This window comes from Scyliorhinus torazame, chromosome 4 (genome assembly GCF_047496885.1).
Source record: "Scyliorhinus torazame isolate Kashiwa2021f chromosome 4, sScyTor2.1, whole genome shotgun sequence".
In the NCBI taxonomy this organism is placed as follows: Eukaryota; Metazoa; Chordata; class Chondrichthyes; order Carcharhiniformes; family Scyliorhinidae; genus Scyliorhinus; species Scyliorhinus torazame.
In genome coordinates this window covers 6881480-6899322 of record NC_092710.1, presented here as the reverse complement: position 1 = coordinate 6899322, position 17843 = coordinate 6881480, and the positions used below count along the sequence as shown (strand labels likewise).

Sequence of the window (17843 nt, the reverse complement as noted above, 5' to 3'; positions counted from 1 at the left end):
GAAATTGGAAATTGGAAGGAAAGAAAAAAGAGAGAGCTTTTCAAAAGGAAAAGCAAAGAAAGAAATGGATGAGGAGAAAGAGAATTGAATGTCGGAGCTGGAACTGTGAAGAGGACTTCAAAGGAAAACGGGAGTTAAAGGCAGAAGTTGAGGAAGGTCTAGCGGAAGAAGAAATGATTCCTAGTTCAAGGCTCAGCAGGGATATGTTTGCATATATTCACGCACTGTCAAGATTTGGTGAGAAAGATGTGGAAGCCTTTTTCGTCTCATTTGAGAAAGTGGCTAAACAATTGAATTGGCCAAAGTCCAAGTGAGTATTGTTGGTTCAAACAAAGTTGGTACGTCGATCTGGTGGGGTGTTTACACCTCTAGCAGAGTCGGTATAGAGAGATTATGATGAGATGAGGAAAACCATGTTCAGTGCACATGAACTAGTGCCAGGAGGCCACAGACAGAAGTTTAGAAATCTAAGGAAAGGTCAGGCATATATCGACTCCAAAAGAATTAAACAAATTCTGGGTAAGAGCATTAAAAATAGGCCAATCGTCGGGCAGCACGGCGGCGCAGTGGTTAGCACTGCTGCCTCACGGCGCCGAGGACCCAGGTTCGATCCCGGCCCTGGGTCACTGTCCGTGTGGAGTTTGCACATTCTCCCCGTGTCCGCGTGGGTTCCGCCCCCACAGCCCAAAGATGTGCCGGGGAGGCGGATCGGCCACGATAAATAGCCCCTTAATTGGAAAAAATGAATTGGGTACTCTAAATTTAAAAAAAAAAATAGGCCAATCTTGAGACGCTCTTAGGGAAACGATCATTTAGGAGGAATTTAAAGATTCGCTACCCGCAGTCGCGAGAACTCATGCGGGAGAGCTAAGGGTTAAAACTGCTAGAGAGGCAGCAGGAATGGCCGATGATTGTGAAATAAAGCAAAGTGTGGTTTTCGACATCGGTTTCAACGGGTGAGGGATAGAAACTGGGGAAAGGAGAGATTCACAGGCGATCAAGGCAGAGGGGGCCTAGTCGGCGACGTGGAGGAGAGTTTGCCCCAGAGCAAAGAGGAAAGCGATGATGGAGGAAGGGAGTTAAGGAAAGACAAGAGTTTTCATTGTAATAAAGTAGGTTCCGTGTTGTCGCAGTGTTGGCAGCTTAAGTAAAGTCCTGGCTCTTTTCTTCTTTGCATTTAGAGTACCCAATTCATTTTTTCCAATTAAGGGGCAATTCGGCGCGGCCAATCCACCTCCCCGGCACATCTTTGGGCTGTGGGGGCGAAACCCACGCAGACACGGGGAGAATGTGCAAACTCCGCACGGACAGTGACCCAGAGCCGGGACCGAAGTCCAATTTCTACACTCGGAAAAACAGGATAAGCCAGTGGGGTTTATTGAAGCTACGATAGACCACTGTCCCAGTTTAAGAGGCGCCCCAGAGTGTGCAGTCTGTTAAGAGGTTGGTGGATAGAAAGGTCCACAATTCGCTGTACGTGCGTGGGTCAGTGCGGTGAGCTGCATTTCGGCTTGCGTAAAATGCCCCACGTAGTCAAAGAGCTGACCAAAACTCCCGAAGATTGAGGAGACCATGCGGCGCCCCAGGCCCCACCCGGTGACGGGCGGGGGTGAGCAGCGGGCCTCACTGAGGGGGAACAGAGAAGCAGTAAGAGGGATTTTCCATCAAGCCTTTCTGCGTTTCCATCATGTTTTATTGTCGATATCAACAGTCTCTGGCACAAGCCCCGCGTCTCAGCGACCCACCCTCCCGCTCCCGTCGGCCGCTGCTCTGCCCTGGGGCCCGACGGGACGGGGCCCAGCCCGCACAACTACCGTCCCCTCCTTCACACCTCTCCGTCGCTGTCGCTCGCCTCCACCAGCACCTCGTGGCCAGGGTTCGACGTCCGGGCTGCTTCCGGGCGGGACATCAGCGAGCCGAAGAACAGCGAGCGGAACTGCTGGAGTGGGGGGGACGGGGAGGAGGGAAGGAGAGGAGGGGGTGTCGGGGAGAGGAGGGGGTGTCGGGGAGAGGAGGGGGTGTCGGGGAGAGGAGGGGGTGTCGGGGAGAGGAGGGGGTGTCGGGGAGAGGAGGGGGTGTCGGGGAGAGAGGAGGGGGTGTCGGGGAGAGGAGGGGGTGTCGGGGAGAGGAGGGGGTGTCGGGGAGAGAGGAGGGGGTGTCGGGGAGAGAGGAGGGGGTGTCGGGGAGAGAGGAGGGGGTGTCGGGGAGAGGAGGGGGTGTCGGGGAGAGGAGGGGGTGTCGGGGAGAGAGGAGGGGGTGTCGGGGAGAGGAGGGGGTGTCGGGGAGAGGAGGGGGTGTCGGGGAGAGGAGGGGGTGTCGGGGAGAGAGGAGGGGGTGTCGGGGAGAGAGGAGGGGGTGTCGGGGAGAGAGGAGGGGGTGTCGGGGAGAGAGGAGGGGGTGTCGGGGAGAGAGGAGGGGGTGTCGGGGAGAGGAGGGGGTGTCGGGGAGAGGAGGGGGTGTCGGGGAGAGAGGAGGGGGTGTCGGGGAGAGAGGAGGGGGTGTCGGGGAGAGGAGGGGGTGTCGGGGAGAGGAGGGGTTGTCGGGGAGAGGAGGGGTTGTCGGGGAGAGTAGGGGGTGTCGGGGAGAGGAGGGGGTGTCGGGGAGAGAGGAGGGGGTGTCGGGGAGAGAGGAGGGGGTGTCGGGGAGAGGAGGGGGTGTCGGGGAGAGGAGGGGGTGTCGGGGAGAGGAGGGGATGTCGGGGAGAGGAGGGGGTGTCGGGGAGAGAGGAGGGGGGGGAGCGGGGGAAGTCGGTGGAGAGATTGGGAAAAATACGCATCGAATTAATATATTTTTTCTGACGGCCACACAGTCCCCGCGCTCCTCACAAACTGCGAGCTCCCCCAGAATGATACAGAGCGTGAATCGGACTCACGCACTCACACACAGCTCATTGAGATATCGATCGAACTAATCCCAAACTACCTCTTCCCCGTATCGGTGTAAATGTTTCCCCTTCATCTCTCTCTACAAACCATACTTTCGAGAGTCCCTATTGAATCTCCCTCAGTACTGACCCTCTGACAGTGCGGCACTCCCTCAGTACTGACCCTCTGACAGTGCAGCACTCCCTCAGTACTGACCCTCTGACAGTGCAGCACTCCCTCAGTACTGACCCTCTGACAGTGCAGCACTCCCTCAGTACTGACCCTCTGACAGTGCAGCACTCCCTCAGTACTGACCCTCTGACAGTGCGGCACTCCCCCTGTACTGACCCTGTGACAGTGCAGCACTCCCTCAGTACTGACCCTCTGACAGTGCAGCACTCCCTCAGTACTGACCCTCTGACAGTGCGGCACTCCCTCAGTACTGACCCTCTGACAATGCAGCACTCCCTCAGTACTGACCCTCTGACAGTGCAGCACTCCCTCAGTACTGACCCTCTGACAGTGCAGCACTCCCTCAGTACTGACCCTCTGACAGTGCGGCACTCCCTCAGTACTGACCCTCTGACAGTGCGGCACTCCCTCAGTACTGACCCTCTGACAGTGCGGCACTCCCTCAGTACTGACACTCTGACAGTGCAGCACTCCCTCAGTACTGACGCTCTGACAGTGCGGCATTCCCTCAGTACTGACCCTCTGACAGTGCGGCACTTCCTCAGTACTTACCCTCTGACAGTGCAGCACTCCCTCAGTACTGACCCTCTGACAGTGCTGCACTCCCTCAGGACTGACCCTCTGACAGTGCAGCGCTCCCTCAGTACTGACCCTCTGACAGTGCGGCACTCCCTCAGTACTGACCCTCTGACAGTGCAGCACTCCCTCAGTACTGACCCTCTGACAGTGCAGCACTCCCTCAGGACTGACCCTCTGACAGTGCAGCGCTCCCTCAGTACTGACCCTCTGACAGTGCGGCACTCCCTCAGTACTGACCCTCTGACAGTGCGGCACTCCCTCAGTACTGACCCTCTGACAGTGCAGCACTCCCTCAGTACTGACCCTCTGACAGTGCAGCACTCCCTCAGGACTGACCCTCTGACAGTGCAGCACTCCCTCAGGACTGACCCTCTGACAGTGCGGCACTCCCTCAGTACTGACCCTCTGACAGTGCGGCACTCCCTCAGTACTGACCCTCTGACAGTGCAGCACTCCCTCAGGACTGACCCTCTGACAGTGCAGCACTCCCTCAGTACTGACCCTCTGACAGTGCGGCACTCCCTCAGTACTGACCCTCTGACAGTGCAGCACTCCCTCAGTATTGACCCTCTGACAGTGCGGCACTCCCTCAGTACTGACCCTCTGACAGTGCGGCACTCCCTCAGTACTGACCCTCTGACAGTGCAGCACTCCCTCAGGACTGACCCTCTGACAGTGCAGCACTCCCTCAGTACTGACCCTCTGACAGTGCGGCGCTCCCTCAGTACTGACCCTCTGACAGTGCGGCACTCCCTCAGTACTGACCCTCTGACAGTGCAGCACTCCCTCAGTACTGACCCTCTGACAGTGCGGCACTCCCTCAGTACTGACCCTCTGACAGTGCAGCACTCCCTCAGTACTGACCCTCTGACAGTGCGGCACTCCCTCAGTACTGACCCTCTGACAGTGCAGCACTCCCTCAGTACTGACCCTCTGACAGTGCAGCACTCCCTCAGTACTGACCCTCTGACAGTGCGGCACTCCCTCAGTACTGACTCTCTGACAGTGCGTCACTCCCTCAGTACTGACCCTCTGACAGTGCGGCGCTCCCTCAGTACTGACCCTCTGACAGTGCAGCACTCCCTCAGTACTGACTCTCTGACTGTGCGTCACTCCCTCAGTACTGACCCTCTGACAGTGCGGCGCTCCCTCAGTACTGACCCTCTGACAGTGCAGCACTCCCTCAGTACTGACTCCCTGACAGTGCAGCACTCCCTCAGTACTGACCCTCTGACAGTGCAGCACTCCCTCAGTACTGACCCTCTGACAGTGCGGCACTCCCTCAGTACTGACCCTCTGACAGTGCGGCACTCCCTCAGTACTGACCCTCTGACAGTGCGGCACTCCCTCAGTACTGACCCTCTGACAGTGCGGCACCCCCTCAGTACTGACTCTCTGACAGTGCGGCACTCCCTCAGTACTGACCCTCTGACAGTGCGGCACTCCCTCAGTACTGACCCTCTGACAGTGCGGCTCTCCCTCAGTACTGACCCTCTGACAATGCGGCACACCCTCAGTACTGACCCTCTGACAGTGCGGCACTCCCTCAGTACGGATCCTCTGACAGTGCGGCTCTCCCTCAGTACTGACCCTCTGACAGTGCGGCACTCCCTCAGTACTGACCCACTGACAGTGCAGCACTCCCTCAGTACTGACCCTCTGACAGTGCGGCACTCCCTCTGTACTGACCCTCTGACAGTGCGGCACTCCCTCAGTACTGACCCTCTGACAGTGCGGCACTCCCTCAGTACTGACCCTCTGACAGTGCAGCGCTCCCTCAGTACTGACACTCTGACAGTGCGGCACTCCCTCAGTACTGACCCTCTGACAGTGCGGCACTCCCTCAATACTGACCCTCTGACAGTACAGCACTCCCTCAGTACTGACCCTCTGACAGTGCGGCACTCCCTCAGTACTGACCCTCTGACAGTGCAGCACTCCCTCAGTACTGACCCTCTGACAGTGCAGCACTCCCTCAGTACTGACCCTCTGACAGTGCGGCACTCCCTCAGTACTGACTCTCTGACAGTGCGTCACTCCCTCAGTACTGACCCTCTGACAGTGCGGCGCTCCCTCAGTACTGACCCTCTGACAGTGCAGCACTCCCTCAGTACTGACTCTCTGACAGTGCGTCACTCCCTCAGTACTGACCCTCTGACAGTGCGGCGCTCCCTCAGTACTGACCCTCTGACAGTGCAGCACTCCCTCAGTACTGACTCTCTAACAGTGCAGCACTCCCTCAGTACTGACTCCCTGACAGTGCAGCACTCCCTCAGTACTGACCCTCTGACAGTGCAGCACTCCCTCAGTACTGACCCTCTGACAGTGCGGCACTCCCTCAGTACTGACCCTCTGACAGTGCGGCACTCCCTCAGTACTGACCCTCTGACAGTACGGCACTCCCTCAGTACTGACCCTCTGACAGTGCGGCACCCCCTCAGTACTGACTCTCTGACAGTGCAGCACTCCCTCAGTACTGACCCTCTGACAGTGCGGCACTCCCTCAGTACTGACCCTCTGACAGTGCGGCTCTCCCTCAGTACTGACCCTCTGACAGTGCGGCACTCCCTCAGTACGGATCCTCTGACAGTGCGGCTCTCCCTCAGTACTGACCCTCTGACAATGCGGCTCTCCCTCAGTACTGACCCTCTGACAGTGCGGCACTCCCTCAGTACTGACCCTCTGACAGTGCGGCTCTCCCTCAGTACTGACCCTCTGACAGTGCGGCTCTCCCTCAGTACTGACCCTCTGACAGTGCGGCTCTCCCTCAGTACTGACCCTCTGACAGTGCGGCTCTCCCTCAGTACTGACCCTCTGACAGTGCGGCTCTCCCTCAGTACTGACCCTCTGACAGTGCGGCTCTCCCTCAGTACTGACCCTCTGACAGTGCGGCACTCCCTCAGTACTGACCCTCTGACAGTGCGGCTCTCCCTCAGTACTGACCCTCTGACAGTGCGGCACTCCCTCAGTACTGACCCTCTTACAGTGCGGCACTCCCTCAGTACTGACCCTCTGACAGTGCGGCACTCCCTCAGTACTGACCCTCTGACAGTGCGGCACTCCCTCAGTACTGACCCTCTGACAGTGCGGCACTCCCTCAGTACTGACCCTCTGACAGTGCAGTACTCCCTCAGTACTGACCCTCTGACAGTGCAGCACTCCCTCAGTACTGACCCTCTGACAGTGCGGCACTCCCTCAGTACTGACCCTCTGACAGTGCGGGGCTCCGTCAGCCAATTACCTTCTTGTGAGGCGGAGTTGCGGGTATCTCTGGATCGTCCTCCTCCTCAACCTGCGTCGCCTCCTCGTCCGCAAGGGGCCGCTTAGCCAGGTGAGCGAGTGGGAAAGTTGGACTCCGAACAGGGACCTCCACTGTGACCTTACTGCCAACAGCCAGCATTTCCTCCATCGCCGTGGTCTCCATGGCGATCATATAAGAGTCAATCTCCTCACTCATGAAGTCGTCGTCAATTCGATTGGTCCCTGGGTGATCCCTGAGCATAAAGTGATCAGCGTTACTGTCAGCAAGCAGCTGTAGCACTGTCTAAACCGTCAGCTGTACACCGACTGGTGTCTCTCAGTCCCCACTCTCTCTCTCAGGGAGATATCTGTACACCGACTGGTGTCTCTCAGTCCCCTCTCTCTCAGGGAGATATCTGTACACTGACTGGTGTCTCTCAGTCCCCCTTCTCTCTCTCAGGGAGATATCTGTACACTGACTGGTGTCTCTCAGTCCCCTCTCCCTCAGGGAGATATCTGTACACTGACTGGTGTCTCTCAGTCCCCTCTCTCTCAGGGAGATATCTGTACACTGACTGGTGTCTCTCAGTCCTCTCTCTCTCTCAGGGAGATATCTGTACACTGACTGGTGTCTCTCAGTCCCCGCTCTCTCTCAGGGAGATATCTGTACACCTACTGGTGTCTCTCAGTCCCCCCTCTCTCTCAGGGAGATATCTGTACACTGACTGGTGTCGCTCTGTCCCCTCTCTCTCTCAGGGAGATATCTGAGCACTGACTGGTGTCTCTCAGTCCCCTCTCTCTCTCAGGGAGATGTCTGTACACTGACTGGTGTCTCTCAGTCCTCTCTCTCTCAGGGAGATATCTGTACACTGACTGGTGTCTCTCAGTCCCCTCTCTCTCTCAGGGAGATATCTGTACACTGACTGGTGTCTCTCAGTCCTCTCTCTCTCTCAGGGAGATATCTGTACACTGACTAGTGTCTCTCAGTCCCCTCTCTCTCTCAGGGAGATATCTGTACACTGACTGGTGTCTCTCAGTCCTCTCTCTCTCAGGGAGATATCTGTACACTGACTGGTGTCTCTCAGTCCCCTCTCTCTCTCAGGGAGATGTCTGTACACTGACTGGTGTCACTCTTTCCCCTCTCTCAGGGAGATATCTGTGCACCTACTGGTGTCTCTCAGTCCCCCCTCTCTCTCAGGGAGATATCTGTACACTGACTGGTGTCGCTCTGTCCCCTCTCTCTCTCAGGGAGATATCTGAGCACTGACTGGTGTCTCTCAGTCCCCTCTCTCTCTCAGGGAGATGTCTGTACACTGACTGGTGTCTCTCAGTCCTCTCTCTCTCTCTCTCAGGGAGATATCTGTACACTGACTGGTGTCTCTCAGTCCTCTCTCTCTCAGGGAGATATCTGTACACTGACTGGTGTCTCTCAGTCCCCTCTCTCTCTCAGGGAGATATCTGTACACTGACTGGTGTCTCTCAGTCCCCTCTCTCAGGGAGATATCTGTACACTGACTGGTGTCTCTCAGTCCCCTCTCTCTCTCTCAGGGAGATATCTGTACACTGACTGGTGTCTCTCAGTCCCCCCTCTCTCAGGGAGATATCTGTACACTGACTGGTGTCTTTCAGTCCCCTCTCTCTCTCAGGGAGATATCTGTACACTGACTGGTATCTCTCAGTCCCCTCTCTCTCAGGGAGATATCTGTACACTGACTGGTGTCTCTCAGTCCTCTCTCTCTCAGGGAGATATCTGTGCACTGACTGGTGTTTCTCAGTCCCCCCTCTCTCTCAGGGAGATATCTGTACACTGCCTGGTGTCACTCTTTCCCCTCTCTCTCTCAGAGAGATATCTGTGCACCTACTGGTGTCTCTCAGTCCCCCCTCTCTCTCAGGGAGATATCTGTACACTGACTGGTGTCGCTCTGTCCCCTCTCTCTCTCAGGGAGATATCTGAGCACTGACTGGTGTCTCTCAGTCCCCTCTCTCTCTCAGGGAGATGTCTGTACACTGACTGGTGTCTCTCAGTCCTCTCTCTCTCAGGGAGATATCTGTACACTGACTGGTGTCTCTCAGTCCCCTCTCTCTCTCAGGGAGATATCTGTACACTGACTGGTGTCTCTCAGTCCCCTCTCTCAGGGAGATATCTGTACACTGACTGGTGTCTCTCAGTCCCCTCTCTCTCTCTCAGGGAGATATCTGTACACTGACTGGTGTCTCTCAGTCCCCCCTCTCTCAGGGAGATATCTGTACACTGACTGGTGTCTCTCAGTCCCCTCTCTCTCTCAGGGAGATATCTGTACACTGACTGGTATCTCTCAGTCCCCTCTCTCTCAGGGAGATATCTGTACACTGACTGGTGTCTCTCAGTCCCCTCTCTCTCAGGGAGATGTCTGTACACTGACTGGCATCTCTCAGTCCCCTCTCTCTCTCAGGGAGGTATCTGTACACTGACTGGTGTCTCTCAGTCCCCTCTCTCTCTCAGGGAGATATCTGTACACTGACTGGTGTCTCTCAGTCCCCTCTCTCTCTCAGGGAGATATCTGTACACTGACTGGTGTCTCTCAGTCCTCTCTCTCTCTCAGGGAGATATCTGTACACTGACTGGTGTCTCTCAGTCCCCTCTCTCTCTCGGGGAGATATCTGTACACTGACTGGTGTCTCTCAGTCCTCTCTCTCTCTCAGGGAGATATCTGTACACTGACTGGTGTCTCTCAGTCCCCTCTCTCTCTCGGGGAGATATCTGTACACTGACTGGTGTCTCTCAGTCCTCTCTCTCTCTCAGGGAGATATCTGTACACTGACTGGTGTCTCTCAGTCCTCTCTCTCAGGGAGATATCTGTACACTGACTGGTGTCTCTCAGTCCCCTCTCTATCTCACGGAGATATCTGTACACTGACTGGTGTCTCTCAGTCCTCTCTCTCAGGGAGATATCTGTACACTGACTGGTGTCTCTCAGTCCCCTCTCTCTCTCAGGGAGATATCTGCACACTGACTGGTGTCTCTCAGTCCCCTCTCTCTCTGAATGGGACTAAATGGGGCCTCCTTCTGTTACTGTGTAACAGGCTGGGGAAGGGGCTGAATGGGGCCTCCTCCTGTTCCTGTGTAACAGGCTGGAGAAGGGGCTGAATGGGGCCTCCTCCTGTTCCTGTGTAACGGGCTGGAGAAGGGGCTGAATGGGGCCTCCTCCTGTTCCTGTGTAACAGGCTGGTGAAGGGGCTGAATGGGGCCTCCTCCTGTTCCTGTGTAACAGGCTGGAGAAGGGGCTGAATGGGGCCTCCTCCTGTTCCTGAGTAACAGGCTGGAGAAGGGGCTGAATGGGGCCTCCTCCTGTTCCTGTGTAACGGGCTGGAGAAGGGGCTGAATGGGGCCTCCTCCTGTTCCTGTGTAACAGGCTGGAGAAGGGGCTGAATGGGGCCTCCTCCTGTTCCTGTGTAACTGGCTGGAGAAGCGGCTTAATGGGGCCTCCCCCTCTTCCTGTGTAACAGGCTGGAGAAGGGGCTGAATGGGGCCTCCTGTTCCTGTGTAACAGGCTGGAGAAGGGGCTGAATGGGGCCTCCTCCTGTTCCTGGGTAACAGGCTGGGGAAGGGGCTGAATGGGGCCTCCTCCTGTTCCTGTGTAACAGGCTGGAGAAGGGGCTGAATGGGGCCACCTCCTGTTCCTGTGTAACGGGCTGGAGAAGGGGCTGAATGGGGCCTCCTGTTCCTGTGTAACAGGCTGGAGAGGGGGCTGAATGGGGCCTCCTCCTGTTCCTGTGTAACGGGCTGGAGAAGGGGCTGAATGGGGCCTCCTGTTCCTGTGTAACGGGCTGGAGAAGGGGCTGAATGGGGCGTCCTCCTGTTCCTGTGTAACAGGCTGGAAAGGGGCTGAATGGGGCCTCCTCCTGTTCCTGTGTAACTGGCTGGAGAAGGGGCTGAATGGGGCCTCCTCCTGTTGCTGTGTCACAGGCTGGAGAAGGGGCTGAATGGGGCCTCCTCCTGTTCCTGTGTAACAGGCTGGAGAAGGGGCTGAATGGGGCCTCCTCCTGTTCCTGTGTAACTGGCTGGAGAAGCGGCTGAATGGGGCCTCCCCCTCTTCCCGTGTAACAGGCTGGAGAAGGGGCTGAATGGGGCCTCCTGTTCCTGTGTAACAGGCTGGAGAAGGGGCTGAATGGGGCCTCCTCCTGTTCCTGTGTAACGGGCTGGAGAAGGGGCTGAATGGGGCCTCCTCCTGTTCCTGTGTAACGGGCTGGAGAAGGGGCTGAATGGGGCCTCCTCCTGTTCCTGTGTAACAGGCTGGAGAAGGGGCTGAATGGGGCCTCCTCCTGTTCCTGGGTAACAGGCTGGGGAAGGGGCTGAATGGGGCCTCCTCCTGTTCCTGTGTAACAGGCTGGAGAAGGGGCTGAATGGGGCCACCTCCTGTTCCTGTGTAACAGGCTGGAGAAGAGGCTGAATGGGTACTCCTGTTCCTGTGTAACAGGCTGGAGAAGGGGCTGAATGGGGCCTCCTGTTCCTGTGTAACGGGCTGGAGAAGGGGCTAAATGGGGCCTCTTCCTGTTCCTGTGTAACAGGCTGGAGAAGGGGCTGAATGGGGCCTCCTCCTGTTCCTGTGTAACAGGCTGTTGAAGGGGCTGAATGGGGCCTCCTCCTGTTCTTGTGTAACGGGCTGTAGAAGGGGCTGAATGGGGCCTCCTCCTGTTCCTGTGCAACAGGCTGGAGAAGGGGCTGAATGGGGCCTCCTCCTGTTCCTGTGTAACAGGCTGGAGAAGGGGCTGAATGGGGCGTCCTCCTGTTCCTGTGTAACAGGCTGGAAAGGGGCTGAATGGGGCCTCCTCCTGTTCCTGTGTAACTGGCTGGAGAAGGGGCTGAATGGGGCCTCCTCCTCTTCCCGTGTAACAGGCTGGCGAAGGGGCTGAATGGGGCCTCCTGTTCCTGTGTAACAGGCTGGAGAAGGGGCTGAATGGGGCCTCCTCCTGTTCCTGGGTAACAGACTGGAGAAGGAGCTGAATGGGGCCTCCTCCTATTCCTGTGTAACAGTCTGGAGAAGGGGCTGAATGGGGCCTCCTCCTGTTCCTGTGTAACAGGCCGGAGAAGGGGCTGAATGGGGCCTCCTCCTGTTCCTGTGTAACGGGCTGGAGAAGGGGCTGAATGGGGCCTCCTCCTGTTCCTGTGTAACAGGCTGGAGAAGGGGCTGAATGGGGCCTCCTCCTGTTCCTGTGTAACAGGCTGGAGAAGCGGCTGAATGGGGCCACCTCCTGTTCCTGTGTAACGGGCTGGAGAAGGGGCTGAATGGGGCCTCCTCCTGTTCCTGTGTAACAGGCTGGAGAAGAGGCTGAATGGGGCCTCCTCCTGTTCCTGTGTCACGGGCTGGAGAAGGGGCTGAATGGGGCCTCGAGGCTGCCGGAGGAGCTGGGGTTTTTCCAGCACATTCCGCCCTGTGACTGACAGTTGCCGAGCTCAGACGTACCTGGCGGCCGGGGCCTGCAGTGAGGCCTGCGAGTCGGCGTCAGCCAGCGTCGCCAGAACGAAGTTCACCTCGAGAACGGCCTCTTGCAGGCTGAAGATCGCTGGGCTGTTAAAGGTCAGAGGTAGTGTTAAAATTGTCCCGAGGAATGCCCCCCCCTCCCACCACCACCCCCGCGGCCCTCCCCCGCCCCTCTGGCTCCTCCCCCCCAACCCCGCCCCAGTCTCGCCCCACCCATCGCTCCCCCGGCTGCGCCCCCGGACCAAACCGCCAGATAAAACACCCCCCCACCCCCCCCCCCCGCCACCCCCCCTCGCCTCCGCCTCTCACATAAATGACGCATCGTTCTAGGCCCATCACTTTGGATAGGGAGAGCGCGACAGCAAGGGAGGGGAGGAATGGAGGGGGAGAAGGGGGGGGGGAGAGAGGAGAGGGGGAGGGAGGGAGAGAGGGAGGGGGAGAGAGGGACGGGGGAGGAGAGGGAGATGGAGGACGGGAGAGAGGAGAAGGGACGGAGGGAGGAGGGGGGGGGGAAGTGATGGAGGAGGGGAGGGAGGGTGGAGAGGGAGAGGGGGAAGAAGTAAGAGTGCGTAGGAGAGGGGTGGCACGGTAGCACAGTGGATAGCACAGTTCCTTCGCAGCGCCAGGGTCCCAAGTTCGATTCCCCGCTGGGTCACTGTCTGTGCGGAGTCTGCACGTTCTCCCCGTGTCTGCGTGGGTTTCCTCCGGGTGCTCCGGTTTCCTCCCGTAGTCCAAAGATGTGCAGGTTAGGTGGATTGGCCGTGATAAATTGCCCTTAGTGTCCAAAAAAGGTTAAGAGGGGATATTGGGTGACGGGGATAGGGTGGAAGTGAGGGCTTAAGTGGGTCGGTGCAGACTCGATGGGCCGAATGGCCTCCTTCAGTACTGTCAGAATTCCATGGTTCAATGGGGAGGGGAGGCGTAGGAAAGGTGCAGCGGAGGGAGGGGGTGAAGGAGGGAGTGGTAGATGAATGGAGGGTCTATGGCGACAGGGAGGTGAGATAGTGAGGAGCGAGGAGGAGTGAGGTGTGGAGAACCTACGATGGCGAAGATTGAAAGGCAAGGCAAGCGCCAGGAGAGCGAGAGCGGACACTTCCGCTGCTGGACATACCTGCCGGGACCCTTGAAGTGGACCGTCAGAGGGAGCCCCGAGGACTCAGCAAATCCCAACAGGCCCTGCGGAGGAAAAGGACAAACAGATTGGAAGCGGGGAACACTCTATCGGTGCAGCCACCCGCCAGAGTACCATTGGAACTGAGCACGCGGCCGGGTGCGGGTCCCGGGCTTCCTTACCCTCAGCTCCTTCAGGCAGAACGTTATCTCACACTCCTCCTCAATGCAAAACTCATCAAATTCCTGCACAGTCAGGGCCAACTCTGTCAGCATCGTCTTCTTGGGATCTGGGAAGAGGAAGGAGAAATCAGCCCAGAGCCGAGATACAGGATTCCAGATCAGTGAGAGATCCTCACCCTGAATAAACAGTGACTCTGTACAGTTACACAGTGAGTGATCCTCACCCTGCTGAATAAACAGTGACTCTGTACAGTTACACAGTGAGTGATCCTCACCCTGAATAAACAGTGACTCTGTACAGTTACACAGTGAGTGATCCTCACCCTGCTGAATAAACAGTGACTCTGTACAGTTACACAGTGAGTGATCCTCACTCTGAATAAACAGTGACTCTGTACAGTTACACAGTGAGTGATCCTCACCCTGAATAAACAGTGACTCTGTACAGTTACACAGTGAGTGATCCTCATCCTGAATAAACAGTGACTCTGTACAGTTACACAGTGAGTGATCCTCACCCTGCTGAATAAACAGTGACTCTGTACAGTTACACAGTGAGTGATCCTCACCCTGAATAAACAGTGACTCTGTACAGTTACACAGTGAGTGATCCTCACCCTGCTGAATAAACAGTGACACTGTACAGTTACACAGTGAGTGATCCTCACCCTGCTGAATAAACAGTGACTCTGTACAGTTACACAGTGAGTGATTCTCACCCTGAATAAACAGTGACTCTGTACAGTTACACAGTGAGTGATCCTCACCCTGCTGAATAAACAGTGACTCTGTACAGTTACACAGTGAGTGATCCTCACCCTGCTGAATAAACAGTGACTCTGTACAGTAACAGTGAGTGATCCTCACCCTGAATAAACAGTGACACTGTACAGTTACACAGTGAGTGATCCTCACCCTGCTGAATAAACAGTGACTCTGTACAGTTACACAGTGAGTGATCCTCACTCTGAATAAACAGTGACTCTGTACAGTTACACAGTGAGTGATCCTCACCCTGCTGAATACACAGTGACTCTGTACAGTTACACAGTGAGTGATCCTCACCCTGAATAAACAGTGACTCTGTACAGTTACACAGTGAGTGATCCTCACCCTGAATAAACAGTGACTCTGTACAGTTACACAGTGAGTGATCCTCACCCTGCTGAATAAACAGTGACTCTGGACAGTTACACAGTGAGTGATCCTCACCCTGAATAAACAGTGACTCTGTACAGTTACACAGTGAGTGATCCTCACCCTGAATAAACAGTGACTCTGTACAGTTACACAGTGAGTGATCCTCACCCTGCTGAATAAACAGTGACTCTGTACAGTTACACAGTGAGTGATCCTCACCCTGAATAAACAGTGACTCTGTACAGTTACACAGTGAGTGATCCTCACCCTGCTGAATAAACAGTGACTCTGGACAGTTACACAGTGAGTGATCCTCACCCTGCTGAATAAACACTGACTCTGTACAGTTACACAGTGAGTGATCCTCACCCTGCTGAATAAACAGTGACTCTGTACAGTTACACAGTGAGTGATCCTCACCCTGCTGAATAAACAGTGACTGTACAGTGACACAGTGAGTGACCCTCACCCTGAATAAACAGTGACTCTGTACAGTAACACAGTGAGTGACCCTCACCCTGCTGAGTAAACAGTGACTCTGTACAGTTACACAGTGAGTGATCCTCACCCTGAATAAACTGTGACTCTGTACAGTTACACAGTGAGTGATCCTCACCCTGCTGAATAAACAGTGACTGTACAGTTACACAGTGAGTGATCCTCACCCTGAATAAACAGTGACTGTACAGTTACACAGTGAGTGATCCTCACCCTGAATAAACAGTGACTCTGTACAGTTACACAGTGAGTGATCCTCAACCTGAATAAACAGTGACTCTATACAGTTACACAGTGAGTGATCCTCACCCTGAATAAACAGTGACTCTGTACAGTTACACAGTGAGTGATCCTCACCCTGAATAAACAGTGACTCTGTACAGTTACACAGTGAGTGATCCTCACCCTGAATAAACAGTGACTCTGTACAGTTACACAGTGAGTGATCCTCACCCTGCTGAATAAACAGTGACTGTACAGTTACACAGTGAGTGACCCTCACCCTGAATGAACAGTGACTCTGTACAGTGACACAGTGAGTGATCCTCACCCTGAATAAACAGTGACTCTGTACAGTTACACAGTGAGTGATCCTCACCCTGAGTAAACAGTGACTCTGTACAGTTACACAGTGAGTGATCCTCACCCTGCTGAATAAACAGTGACTCTGTACAGTTACACAGTGAGTGATCCTCACCCTGCTGAATAAACAGTGACTCTGCACAGTTACACAGTGAGTGATCCTCACCCTGCTGAATAAACAGTGACTCTGTACAGTTACACAGTGAGTGATCCTCACCCTGCTGAATAAACAGTGACTCTGTACAGTTACACAGTGAAATATCCTCACCCTGAATAAACAGTGACTCTGTACAGTTACACAGTGAGTGATCCTCACCCTGAATAAACTGTGACTCTGTACAGTTACACAGTGAGTGATCCTCACCCTGCTGAATAAACACTGACTCTGTACAGTTACACAGTGAGTGATCCTCACCCTGCTGAATAAACAGTGACTGTACAGTTACACAGTGAGTGACCCTCACCCTGAATAAACAGTGACTCTGTACAGTTACACAGTGAGTGATCCTCACCCTGCTGAATAAACAGTGACTCTGTACAGTTACACAGTGAGTGATCCTCTCCCTGCTGAATAAACAGTGACTCTGTACAGTTACACAGTGAGTGATCCTCACCCTGAATAAACAGTGACTCTGTACAGTTACACAGTGAGTGATCCTCACCCTGAGTAAACAGTGACTCTGGACAGTTACACGTTGCCACAGCAATGGGTCCTCACCTGAATCGGGTTCAATGTAATTCCTGAAGGTCACCCTGTGAGACTTGCAATCGAGCGTCACCTCCTCCAGGGTGGTCGGGAAATGGATCACCGTGTCCGCCAGTAACCTAGCAACGGCGGAAGCAGAGGTAGTGAGCGGCGGGAGCGGCAGGGCCAGAATCTGACCCAGCGGACAGCTCCACCCGCTGCCCTCCCCCAACAGCACTGCCCCCCTCCCTCCCCCCCCCCCCTTCCCAAACCCTCGAGCCGCAGCCGTGCGCCCGCAACGGAGGGCAGGTCGCACAAGACCCCCTCCCCCCCCGCCACATACGGACACTCACTTGGGCTGCGCTCGCAATGTGTTGGGGCAGGCCTCCTTTGTGTAGATGGCCTGCAGCGTCTCGCAGTCCTGGAACGATAGGTTGTGCGTTTTCGTAATTCCTGTGAGGGGAGGGAGGGGGTTGGGGGGGGGACAGCAGGCAGTTAATAGAAAAATAGAACATTACAGCGCAGTACAGGCCCTTCAGCCCTCGATGTTGCGCCGACCTGTGAAACCACTCTAAAGCCCATCTACACTATTCCCTGATCGTCCCTATGTCTATCCAATGACCATTTGAATGCCCTTAGTGTTGGCGAGTCCACTACTGTTGCAGGTAGGGCATTCCACGCCCTTACTACTCTCTGAGTAAAGAATCTACCTCTGACATCTCTCCTATATCTATCTCCCCTCAATTTACAGCTATGTCCCCTCGTGCTAGACATCACCATCCGAGGAAAAAGGCTCTCACTGTCCACCCTATCTAATCCTCTGATCATCTTGTATGCCTCAATTAAGTCACCTCTTAACCTTCTTCTCTCTAACGAAAACAGCCTCAAGTCCCTCAGCCTTTCCTCATAAGATCTTCCCTCCATACCAGGCACCATCCTGGTAAATCTCCTCTGCACCCTTTCCAATGCTTCCACATCCTTCCTAGAATGCGGCGACCAGAATTGCACGCAATACTCCAAATGCGGCCGCACCAGAGTTAAAGCAAAGGGGGCAGGCGGGGGGGATGTTAATCCCACTTTCCTGCCCTCTCCGCGCCCCCATGTCCGCGAATTCCCTCAACGCCCGCAAATCTCCCGATCGCGGTCTGCACCCGGCCCGCCGCTGAGGGTCCCCGCCTGAGCAGAGCGGTCCAAAATGGCGGTCCAAAATGGCCGCCACCCTCTCGCCAGGACGCGTCTCCCGCCTTGCGGATTCGGAGGGGGGGCCCCGGGGGAAGAGGAAACAGCCTCGCAGAGTCGCCCCCATCT

The 17843-nt window shown here is 55.6% G+C and overlaps 1 protein-coding gene across 3 annotated transcripts in view; it reads right to left on the bottom strand.

Annotated features, from left to right (window-relative positions):
• Nucleotides 1–1671: 1671 nt before the first annotated feature.
• Nucleotides 1672–17843, bottom strand: part of LOC140410107 (cell cycle checkpoint control protein RAD9A-like) — a 52438-nt gene continuing 36266 nt past the window's right edge. The window contains exons 5-11 of one of the 3 annotated variants that reach the window (XM_072498046.1): nt 16889–16988; nt 16569–16675; nt 13631–13737; nt 13449–13513; nt 12320–12424; nt 6877–7129; nt 1672–1939 (exon numbers count right to left, since the gene is read on the bottom strand). In XM_072498046.1, coding sequence (XP_072354147.1) covers nt 1826–1939; nt 6877–7129; nt 12320–12424; nt 13449–13513; nt 13631–13737; nt 16569–16675; nt 16889–16988 — 851 coding nt within the window. In that variant the 3' untranslated portion in view covers nt 1672–1825. The remainder of the gene's footprint in view (nt 1940–6876; nt 7130–12319; nt 12425–13448; nt 13514–13630; nt 13738–16568; nt 16676–16888; nt 16989–17843) is intronic. The other 2 variants (XM_072498048.1, XM_072498049.1) reach the window with 2 other exon arrangements.